The sequence below is a fragment of the Calidris pugnax genome, unplaced genomic scaffold, assembly GCF_001431845.1.
Source record: "Calidris pugnax isolate Ruff unplaced genomic scaffold, ASM143184v1 scaffold108, whole genome shotgun sequence".
NCBI classification, from domain to species: Eukaryota; Metazoa; Chordata; class Aves; order Charadriiformes; family Scolopacidae; genus Calidris; species Calidris pugnax.
Genome location: NW_015090845.1, coordinates 13,704 through 24,871, shown reverse-complemented (window position 1 = coordinate 24,871; position 11,168 = coordinate 13,704). Strand labels below are relative to the sequence as shown.

Genomic DNA, 11,168 nt, shown 5'->3' with positions numbered 1-11,168 from the left:
ATTAACAATAGAACGAGAGGGAACGGCTTCAAGCTCCAACAGGGGAGGTTTAGATTGAACATTAGGAAGGAATTTTTCACGGAAAGAGTGGTCGGGCATTGGAACAGGCTGCCCAGGGAGGGGGGGGAGTCCCCATCCCTGGCTGTGTTTAAGGGCCGTTTAGATGCAGTGCTGAGGGACATGGTGTAGGGGAGGACTTTGTAGAGTAGGGGAGATGGTTGGACTCGATGATCCCAAGGGTCTCTTCCAACCTAGACCATTCTATCTCCGTTGTCCTGCAGGTGGGACTGGTGCTGCAGTAAGCCAGCCCTTGCCAGGAGAGCGCGGCGCCGCCGAGGAGCCGGCCCTGGCGGAGGTGCTGCCCCTCATCCTTCCCGCCGAAGCCGGACCCTGCGCCGGGAGAGGTGGGACCCCAGGAGCCACCACCGCCTGGACTCACCCAGCGCGTCCCGCAGCGCCGGCCGCCGCTCCCCCGCCGGCGCCAGCCGCCTCCTTTGTTTTGATTTAATTGCATCCTCGTAAAGACGTGATCAAGGGAATGTAACTGCTGAAACTAGCTCATGATTGGCATATAATGGAGTTAACGGGTGAATAATAAAAGTATATATTATATATATTTTAAATCTTTCCTGTTCCAAACTGGCACGAGTCGCATTCGTCTGCCCAAGGCCGCCGGCGGGTCGCTGGACCGTGACTTTTCTCGACGGGGCCATCCCAGGTAGATGCTGGCTGCGCTGACGGGCCGGGGAGCACCGGGACGCAGTGGCCGGGCTGCCCAGCCTTCCCCGTGGCCTGGAGGGGGTTTTGGGGCTCCTCGGCTGGTCTCCCCCCGGCTCACTCGCTCCTCCGTTAAACCCGCTCCTTCCCAGGGGTGCCCGGAGAGGGAGGATGGCACCGTCCCCCCCCGCGGGCTTGGGAGCACCTCAGAATTTTCTTTCTAAGGGCTATTTGTGCAAGCGCTGCCTTGTCCCTTCTCCTCCCCAGCCTCGGAGACTCCAATTCTCTCTGCTCAACGGGGCAAGCGCTGGACCCAGGAGCAGCAGCGCCCGAAGATTTGGGGGGGACCCGGCTCCTCGCTGCCGCAGGAGCTCATCCAGTGCACCCCGCTCCTCAGGGTCGTTCCTCTCGTGACGCCGGGGCACCGGGGGGATGATCTTGTCTCCACCACCACACCTCCAGGCTCCCTGCTGGGCTGCTTTTCTCGGGAAGCATGGAAATACGGATACACACGCAAGCGACTGCCCCACGACGCGCCGTCGGCATCACCCCAGACCTTCAGCCTCTTCGGCCACCCCGGCGCCTCCTCCACCAGGCTCTTCTCGTGCCACGGGAACCTCCGAGGTAAAGGGATTGTTTTCTTTCGTGGAAGCCCTTTATCCCGTGGAGATGTGTTGGGAAATAAGCACCGGGGCAGCCTCCTGCCTTCACCTGAACCCTGTCCACGACGAGCTCTGAGACGCTCCTGCCCTCCCAGCCAAAGGTTTCCACAGCTGCACGCCAAGGCCACGACCCCGTCTATGCACTCCCGCACCTCCCCGTCCCTCTGTGTCCCCATCGTGTCCCCACGGCACACCACAGACCCTGAGGGGCTTTGCCCACCCTGGCCTGGACCTGCAGGGCATGAGTGGGGGGCCAGGAGCCCGTCACATCCCCCCACCGTGGGCAGTGCCATCGCATCCCCCCTGCTCGGGGTCCCCTGTCACCTATGCAAGTACCTCCGTGTCCTCTCCTGCGTCCTCTCCCGTGTCCCTGTTGTCCTGGCCTGGGGGTGGCTGGGAGGGAGGGGTGTCTGGTGAGACCCTCCCCCTGTCCCCATGGCATTTTTGGGGGCTCCTCGTGACGATTTTGCCCCCAACACATGGGTGCTTGCCAGCTCCCCAGGGCAGTGCTGTGTTTGGGGGTGGGATCAGCCCTTATCCCCTCCCCCTGAGCCTCTTCTCCCACCCCCCAACGGGCTCCAGGAGGTGACAGGGACACCAGGACAGGCTCTGTTAAAATAAAACCTTTATTTGACTGGCTTGACACCGGGGTATAAATCTGTGCCCGTCGCTGGTGCTGGAGCAGGGGGTGGGAACCAGCCAAGCCAGGCCTTGATGCCATGGGCACAGCGGGGCGCGTGGTGACAATGTCCCCTGAGGGACACTGCGTGGTGGCAGGGTCCCCTCGGGAACCTCATGGTGATGGCACTGTCCTTGCAGCCCAAGGAGGGGCTGGGATGGAGCAGGGCCAGTGGTGGTGACATTCGGGGGTTGCTGTCACCCATCTCGCCCCCCCTGGGGCTGTGTTGGCCTTTTGGTGGCCTGGCCACCCCATCCTGGTTGTCACAGCGTCCCTGTCCCCCTGGGGGTCACAGCCAGGGAGGGGGGGCACAGAGGGCAGAAGATGGGGTGGCACTATGGGACATGGAGGGGGTCCCCTACTCCCTGGGGTCCCGCAGCCAGCCCTGCTGTCACTGTGGCCGGGTGAGCGGTGTCCCCAGGCTGTCCCCACACAGGGAGCAGGGTGTCTCTGGTGCAGGAGGATGCCCACCCCATGGAGGACCAAGTTGTCCCCCACAGGGGTACGTGATGTCCCTCCCAGTGGGACCGCGGGGACCTCACAGGTTCTTGCACCGAACGTGCACGAAGAGCGTGGCCGGGGACAGGGACGCCCCGTCCCTGGAGAGCAGATGGATGTGGCGATACCCTGGGGACAGAGAGAGGGGCTGAGCGGGTGGCAGGGGACCGTCCCCCGACCCCGGGGATGCAGCGGGGGGGGGCACACACCCACCTTCCCTCATGCTGGCCAGGGGCAGGGTGAACTGTCCCACGAAGTCATTGCAGGAGGTGCTGTCGTAGTCCTCCACCACGAAGCGCACCAGGGCCAGCTCGGGCGCCCGCAGCTGGAAGCTCAGCGTCTCCTCCCAGCGCGGGTTGAAGCCTGCGGCACCGGGACGGGGGGTGGGCACGGCCACCGGGGCCACCAAGGCCACCTGCCACCCCTGCCCCAGCTTAGCTGCCATCCTGCACTAGGCTATACTGGGGAATGGGGACCATACTATGGCCAGGTTTCCCTGCCCCAGCTTAGCTGCCATCCTGCACTGGGCTATACTGGGGAATGGCGACCATACTATGGCCAGGTTTGTCTGTACTGGAGGAATGGGGGTGACACTGGGGCTGGGCTGGACTATACTGGGGAATGGGGGTCATACTGGGGCCAGACTGGGCTATACTGGGGGAATGGAAACCACACTAGGCCCAGGCTCGTCTATACTGGGGGAAGGGGGTGATACTGGTGCCAGGCTGGACTATACTGGGAGAATGGGAGTCATACTGGGGCCAGACTGGGCTATACTGGGGGAATGGAAACCACACTAGGCCCAGGCTCGTCTATACTGGGGGAAGGGGGTGATACTGGTGCTGGGCTGGACTATACTGGGAGAATGGGGGTTGTATTGGAGCTGGGCTTGGCTATACTGGGAGAACAGGGGTCATACTGGGCTTGGGCTGGGTATACTGGAGAACAGGTGGGAGCAGCACTGGGAAGAACTGGGACATGCTGGTGCCCTACCACTGGTGGGGATCGGGCTGTGCTGGGGATGAAGCACTGCAGGACTGGGGTGTACTGGGGGGATTGGGGTGTCCTGGGCACTGGCTCAACTGGGGTGCAAGGGTCCTGACATCCCCTAGGATCAGGGTGCCCTGGGGTGTCCCTGGTGACCAGCTGTCTTGTGGTGTCCCCAGGGATCAGGGCGCCCTGGGGTGTCTCCAGGGACTGGGTGCCCTGGGATACCCTGTGGACCAAGTGCCTTGGGGTGTCCTCTGAGGACCGGGTGTCCTGCGGTGTCCCTGGGGATCAGGTGCCCTGGGATACCCTGGGGACAAGGTGTCTTGTGGTGTCCCCAGGGATTGGGTGCCTTGGGGTGTCCCTGGTAACCAGGTGTCCTGGGGTACCGTGGGGTGTCTGGTGACCAAGTGCCCTGGGGTGCCCCTGAGGACCAGGTGCCCTGGATACCCTGGGGATGAGGTGTCCTGGGGTATCCCTGGGGATCAGGGTGCCCTGGGGTGTCCCCGGTGGCCGGGCAGTGGTGGCCCAGGGGACACACTCACCATTGTTGAGCTTGTGGTGGGTCTGCTGCTTGCTGCAGTCGGCCGGGACACCGTGGATCTCCACCCGCACGAAGGGGTCCACGATGGAGCTCCCCTTCTCCCGGTTCAACTTGGGCAGCTGCTGCGCCGTGATCACCTGGGGACACAGGGCACCGGTGGCACGGGGCACTGCGGGGTGGCAGGACCCAGGAGAAGGGACGTGGGTGGAACACAGGTGGGTTTGGGGACGGTGTCACCAGGAGAAGGGATGTGGATGGCACATGGCTGGGTGCAGGGACAAGGTTGGTGTCCCCAGGAGGTGGAATGGTGGTGGCACACAGCTGAGTTTGGGGACAGTGTCCCCAGAAGAAAGGATGTGGGTGGCACATGGCTGGGTGCAGGGACAGGGTTGGTGTCCCCGGGAGATGTGGGTGGCACAGAAATGGGTTTGGGGACAGGTCTGGTGTCCCCAGGAGAAGGAATGTAGGTGGCACACGGCTCGTTTGGGGACAGGCTTGGTGTCCCCAGAAGGAATGTGGGTGGCACAGCACACAGCTGGGTGTGGGGACAGGGTTGGTGTCCCCAGGAGAAAGGATGTAGGTGGCACATGGCTGGGTGTGGAGACGGGATTAGTGTCCCCAGGAGAAGGAATGTGGGTGGCACACGGCTGGGTTTGGGGACAAGTTTGGTGTCCTCAGGAGCAAGGATGTGGGTGTCACACAGCTGGGTTTGGTGTCCCCAGGAGAAGGGCCGTGGGTGGCATTTGGCCGGGCATGGGGATGGGGTCAGTGTCACCCAGAAGAGCAGTTGGTGACACGCAGGTGGGTGTGGGGTTGGTGTCACCTAGGAAAAAGGTGCGTAGGGGCCCCTGGCTGGACATGGGGTTGTCACCCAGAACGGATGTGGGTGGCACCTGGTTGAACGTGGGGTTGGTGTCACCCCATAGGGACATGGGTGGCACCTGGCTGTGCGTGGGCATGTTGTCACCTGGGAAAAGGGATGCAGGTGGCACCTGGCCAGGCATGGGAATGTCAGGGATGTCACCCAGCAGGGATGTGGGTGTCACCCACCCCGGGGAGCGGGGTGCCCTCACCCTGATGTGCAGGGCCAGGCGGCGGGGTCCCTCTCCGGGGGGGCTGCGCAGGCAGGGGGGCTTCAGCACGTAACCACAGCGCCCGTTGCCCAGGAACCGCCCCGCGTTCAGGTCCATCTCGTAACCCGGCGTCTGGAAGTTGAGGGCCACTGTGGGGACAAGGGGGACGGGGGGTCAGGGTAGGTGACAGCTCCCGAGGGAGGGGGTGCCAGGTCAGGGGGTGTCTCCTGGGGGTCTCACCCAGCTGGCAGCCGACGTTCCACATCTCCTGAGGGTTGTAGTTGGAGGAGTTCATCTTCAGCCCCAGCGGGTAGATGCGGCTGAGTTGCCGGGCGTTGTACCGGACCAGCGCCGGGCCTGGGACGGGGGGGACATGGGTGAGTGGGACCCCTGCACCCATGGGTGCCACTGCGGGGCCCTGCCGGTGGGTGACAGTGTCCTGCCTGGGGACACGGACGGAGCCTGCCCGGCTGGGTGGACCCAGAGCCGGAAAGCGGGCTCTGAGGTTCAGATCCCAACCCTGGAGCTTGACTTTGGATCCTTGACCCCAGGCACTGACCTTAGACCTTGGACACGGACCTAGATCTTAATCTGAGGCCTGGACCCCAGACCATGATCCTGGATCCTGGCCTTGACCCCACACCTTGACCTTAGACCCCTGACCCTGGACCTTGATCCTGGATCCCTGACTCTGGACCTCAGACTCCAAAACCAAACCCCAGACCCTGGACCCCCACCCAGATCTTAATCCCAGCCCTGGACCCTGGACCCCAGACCCTGAACACAGACTCAAACCTTAATTCCAGCCCTGGACCCCAGACCCCAGGTCCTGACCCTGGACCCTGAACCCAAACCCCCAACCTCGACCCCAGATTCCAGATCTCAGTCCCTGGACCCTGACCCCGATCTTCATCCCAACCCCTGACCCCAGACCTTTACACCAGACATTTATCCTGCACCTGTGACCATCACCCTGGCCTCTGGCCCGAGACCCTGATACCAGACCCCAGTCCCACCAGCCCAGAGCAGCCTGACCAGGACCACCATGTCCCCAACTGTCACCCATGGAGTCACCCCAATGACAGAACCCATCGGTCTCAGCTTCAACCCGCATCCTGGTGAGGTTAAGAAGCATGGAGCCACTCTGTCCCCATCCCGTTGCCCTCACCAGCCTCCTTGATGAGCTTCCGAGCCTTCCTCTCGCTGAAGGAGGACATCTCGCAGGGCCGGGGGTGTTGCAGGGCATGGGCCAGGCCAGGGAAGGGCACAGCCTGGCAGTACACCACCACAGCCGACAGCTCCGGGGCCACCTGTGATGCATCTTTGGCCTGCAGGAGCCACCACTGTGTCAGGACCACCCTGACTCTGGTGGCCACCCGCATGCCTGAGGGTCTACAGACCTCCCTACCCTGCTAGTGCTGAGCGCTGAGACCCCCAAGGCCCCTAAAGTGAGGGAGAACTGTAGGCAATGGAGTGATGGACCCTGAGATGATGGAGAACCTAAGCAGGTTGAGACCCTGAGGTCATGGAGAACCCAAGGTGATAGACAACCCAAGATGTTAGAGACCCCAAGGTGATGGCAACCCTGAAGTGGTGGACATCTCAAGATGATGAAGAGCTTGAGGTGACAGAGACCTCAAGGTGATGGAGAACTGAGGCAATGGAGAACACTCCCCCAAGGCAATGCTGGTCATGCTGGAGGTGATGGAGACCCAAGGCCACAGAGTTCCCAAGGCAATGGAGACCCCAGAAATGGACCACCCAGCCCCACAGGGGAAGAGGGAGGCACAGCCAAGGAGCCCCCAAGCTCAGTCCCCGCTGCTCGGCAGTGACAATTCCTCACCACCCCGACCATACCCAACCCGTCAGCTCTGTCACATGACCCACCTGTAGGGGTTTGATCTCCTGCAGCGACTGCAGCGACTGGAAGAGGAGAGAGCAGGGCTGTGTCAGGGGATGCTGGCAGTGCTCACCTTTCCCCGGCCCCACCACAGCTGGGACACAATGGACCTGTGGCACTGCCAGGACACTGTGGTCCTCCAGGACCACCAGGGTGCCATGGTCCCCCAGCACCACCAGGATGTTGTGGTCCTCCAGGACCACCAGGATGTTGTGGTCCTTCAGGATCACCAGGACACCATGGTCCCCCAGCACCACCAGGATGCTGTGGTCCTCCAGGATCACCAGGACACCATGGTCCTCCAAGATCACCAGGACACCATGGTCCCCCAGCACCACCAGGATGCTGTGGTCCTCCAGGATCACCAGGACACCATGGTCCTCCAAGATCACCAGGACACCATGGTCCCCCAGCACCACCAGGATGCTGTGGTCCTCCAGGATCACCAGGACACCATGGTCCTCCAAGATCACCAGGACACCATGGTCCCCCAGCACCACCAGGATGCTGTGGTCCTCCAGGATCACCAGGACACCATTGTCTTCCAGCACCACAGCCCTGGGAGATCCTCTTACCCGCCGGCTGCTTCTCTCCTGCAGCTTCTCCTCTTCTTCTTCCTCCTCTTCTTCTTCCTCCTCCTCATGGTCCAGAAGGGAGGTGACACCCTGGGGCTCATGCCACGTCTCTGGCAGCTTCTTGCCCTTCACCAGGACTTTCCCCTTCAGCTGCTGTGGAAGGAAGGGCCAAGCTCAGGGCTCAGAGGGGACATGGGGACACTGCGGTGGGCGGGTGGGTGGCCTTACCTCGGGGGATGGGAGGTCGTGGGGGTCCTGCCCCTCCAGCGGCTGCGTCAGCAGCATGTCCCCCAGGATGGCCTTCATGTGCCGGGCCATGGTGGCCTGCTGCTCCAGCCCACAGTGGTTCTCCAGGGACAGGATGACAGGGTAGGGCGATTGCTGGGGAGGGGGACGGGCAGGGCTCAGCACCCGTCCCCCAGCACCCACCTCCCCTCCCAGGGCACCCGGCCCACCTTGAAGGCGTAGTCGCGGATGCTCTCGATGACATCGCGGAAGAGGATTTTGGAGGTGAGCGTGTGGCCGTGGTAGACGATGGGTTCCCCGTCGGAGCCCTCCCAGCAGTCCAGCTCCACACAGCGGCACCCCGCCATCAGCGCCCTGCCACCACACCGGATGAGTCCCCGCGCCGCCCCGGCACCCTCGGACCATGGGACCATCTGGGCACGGAGAGTCTGACCAGGGGCACCCACCTGACATAGGCCTCGGTGCTGCTGGTGCCACCGATCTGGTTGCGGGTCAGGTAGGTGTTGTGGGAGGAGGAGATGAAGTAGTGGCACAGGGGCTGGCTCATGTCCTGGTGCACCTTGGTGTGCTCCTGGTTGAGGATGTCACCGGCGGCCGAGAGGAGGTACATCATGAAGCCGTCCAGCATCATCAGGTCCTGCTGCCTGGCTGCGGGACACAGCGGTGGGGTGTCACAGAGGGTGGCACCCCAGAGACCGTCCCCATCTGGATGTCCCCTTCCTCCCAGCAGTGCCATGTTCACCCCAGACCTGGCACTGCAGCACCCACAGGACATGTAAGTTTTTTCTAGTATCCCATCTCCATCCTGATGTCGCTCAAGCCTGCTAGTGCCACATTCACCCTGGACATGGCATGGTGGCACCCATGAGATGTGGAGGTTCCCTGTCCCCACCCTGATGTCTTCTGTCCTCATAGTGCCATGCTCACCCTAGACCTGGCACTGTGGCACTTGGGGGATGTGGAGGTCCCCTTGGTGTCCCATCTCCACCCTGATGTCCCCCTACTCTGCAGGTGACACATCTACCCTACTGTGATACTCAAGAGGCATGGAGGTCCTTCAGCCCTACCATGATGTCCCCTGACCTCCTAGTGCCTTGTTCACCCTGGACTGGCCATAGTGGGACCCAAGGGACATGGAAGTCCCCCAGCAGTGTCACATTCAGGCTAGGGCTGGCACTGCATCACCCAGGAGACATGGAGGTCCACCTGCTGTCCATCCCCACCTTCATGTCCCCTGTCCCCACAATGCCACATCCACCAGGGATCAGCAAGGTCACGTGTGGGACTGCTGGCACCCATTGTCACCCCGGGGAAGGGACATGGGGACACTCACCCAAGCCTTGGAGGACCCCATACCAGCTTGGGGGGCTGATACCACCAACCACAGACCCAACCCCCCACCATCCATGGCCTCCCTTGGCTCTGGCGGTGCCTGTCCCACCATCCCACCACCACCCATGAACCGAGCTGCCCGTCCTCAGCCCTACCCTTCTCGTTGAGCTCGTAGGTGCGGATGATGGCGCGGGCCTGGCGCAGGCTGGCGTCCTCCCCCTGATCCCGCAGGAAATCCCGCAGCTCCTCGGCCGACAGGACCCGGTCCTCCCCCGAGTAACGCCCAAAAAGCTCCTCCAGCTCCGGCCGCCGCAGCAGCCGGCGGCAAAACTCCTCCACCTCCCGGCCCTCCAGCCGCTCGTTGCCAGAGCGGTCGCACTCCTGGTGGGACCACAACCCAACCTCGGGGACCATCCCCTGCCCACGGCCACCCCCTGCCTCCTCCCGCCCGTCCCCTGGGGTTGGCAGCGTGTGTGATGAGTTTGGGGGGCTCAGGGGATGGGGTGCGCTTAGAGGGATGCGGTGGCATGTCCCCTCTGCCCCCCCCCCCCCACCGTAGCCCTCTGACCTTCCAGTGTGGGATGGAGCAGAGCACCCTGCCTCAGTTTCCCCAGGTGGAAAAGGGACCTTGGGAGATGCCCATGGGGGCAGCACCCCATGGTGGGGGGAATGTCACACCTTGGGGACCCACAGAGCAGTGCGGGGGGGAACAGCTCACCCCACCCCATCATGAGGTCCTGCTCGTGATGGAACCCAGCCATTGGTGGTGGTGGGTGGCTTTGGGCGTGATGAGTTTGACAGTTCTCTGCGCTTGGGAAGGCAGAGGAGGAGCCAGCATCCCCTCCCGGTGGCAGCAGCGGGGGGACAGGATGGGTACCTTGAAGAGCTTGTAGGCGTAGACATCGTCCATGTCGATGTTGATCATCCTCAGCATGCTCTTCACCTCCCGGAAGGACATCTTGTTGTCCTTGTTCCTGTCTGCTCGCTGCAGGACCCCGTGGATCCAGCTATGCCAGGGTAAGGAAACCACCCAGTGTCACCCCCGTGGCCACCCCCAGCCTGTCCCCAAGCCCCCATAGCTCCCACAAAGGATATTGGTCGAGCTTCTCCGGTTGACTCATGGCCTGCAGCCGCCCCATCAGCTTGGAGAGCCCTTGCACCCAGTGCCGGGCGTCCTCCTCGCCCTGGGCGGCCAGGTCCAGGTTCTTGCGCTTGCCCTTGAAGACGAGGGTGAAGCAGTGCCGCTCGGGGAAGGCGGCTCCGTGCTGGCGCAGACCCTCCGACTGGCGTCCCTCGCGCACCGCCTCGATGTGCATCACCGAGACTGCAGGGACACGCGCGGTGACGGAGCCACCCGGGGGATGGAGGGGGTTCCTCGGCACTTCCCCCACCCACGAGCATCCTGCAGGACAGCCCGGCTGCTGACGGACACCCCGCGTGTCCCCAGGGACCCCCCCGGGGCAGCGGGGCTGGGCTGCTGTCGATGGCACAGCCGGGCTTAACTCCCTAATCCCGGGCGAGACAGGAGCGGTGGCCGCTGTCCCCCGCGGGGTTGGGGACAGGGACGCTGGCAGCGAGGGAGCTGTCTGGCAGCGGTGCCAGCTCTGGGCACCCGTCCCAGATGCGAGGGTGGAAAGAGACGGGTGACGCCGGGGAGCGGGGACAGAGTCTGGCCGGGATGGAGAAGGGACCTCGTGACAGTCCCAAGGGGGACGGGGGAGGGTGTGGGCTGGGGGTCCTCGGCTTGGGGTGCACTGGGATGCACTGGGAGGCACTGGGAGGCACTGGGTGCAGTGGGTTGGGATCTGGGTCCTGGGTGGGGGACTGTGTTCTGGCACTGGGAGGCACTGGGTGCAGTGGGTTGGAATCCAGGTCCTGGGTGGGGGGCTGTGTTCTGGACTGGGGTTCACATTTTGGGTCAGGATTTGGGTCCCAGGATGGGGGTGCGGGTCCCA

At 63.3% G+C, this 11,168-nt stretch overlaps 2 protein-coding genes across 3 annotated transcripts in view; one reads left to right on the top strand and one right to left on the bottom strand.

Annotated features, from left to right (window-relative positions):
• Positions 1-627, top strand: part of LOC106888454 (glycylpeptide N-tetradecanoyltransferase 1-like) — a 5,071-nt gene extending 4,444 nt beyond the window's left edge. Inside the window, exon 4 of the mRNA XM_014942697.1 lies at positions 282-627. Within this exon, the coding sequence (XP_014798183.1) occupies positions 282-302 (21 nt within the window). The 3' untranslated portion in view covers positions 303-627. The remainder of the gene's footprint in view (positions 1-281) is intronic.
• A 1,360-nt stretch (positions 628-1,987) lies between these two features.
• PLCD3 (phospholipase C delta 3) overlaps positions 1,988-11,168 on the bottom strand; it is a 10,169-nt gene continuing 988 nt past the window's right edge. Inside the window, exons 2-15 of one of the 2 annotated variants that reach the window (XM_014942696.1) lie at positions 10,309-10,537; positions 10,091-10,220; positions 9,369-9,594; positions 8,328-8,529; positions 8,091-8,235; positions 7,864-8,016; positions 7,636-7,785; positions 7,048-7,083; positions 6,329-6,488; positions 5,401-5,517; positions 5,161-5,309; positions 4,089-4,224; positions 2,770-2,919; positions 1,988-2,685 (exon numbers count right to left, since the gene is read on the bottom strand). In XM_014942696.1, coding sequence (XP_014798182.1) covers positions 2,597-2,685; positions 2,770-2,919; positions 4,089-4,224; positions 5,161-5,309; positions 5,401-5,517; positions 6,329-6,488; positions 7,048-7,083; positions 7,636-7,785; positions 7,864-8,016; positions 8,091-8,235; positions 8,328-8,529; positions 9,369-9,594; positions 10,091-10,220; positions 10,309-10,537 — 2,072 coding nt within the window. In that variant the 3' untranslated portion in view covers positions 1,988-2,596. Of the gene's footprint in view, positions 2,686-2,769; positions 2,920-4,088; positions 4,225-5,160; positions 5,310-5,400; positions 5,518-6,328; positions 6,489-7,047; positions 7,084-7,635; positions 7,789-7,863; positions 8,017-8,090; positions 8,236-8,327; positions 8,530-9,368; positions 9,595-10,090; positions 10,221-10,308; positions 10,538-11,168 lie in introns of both variants that reach the window. The other variant, XM_014942694.1, reaches the window with a different exon arrangement.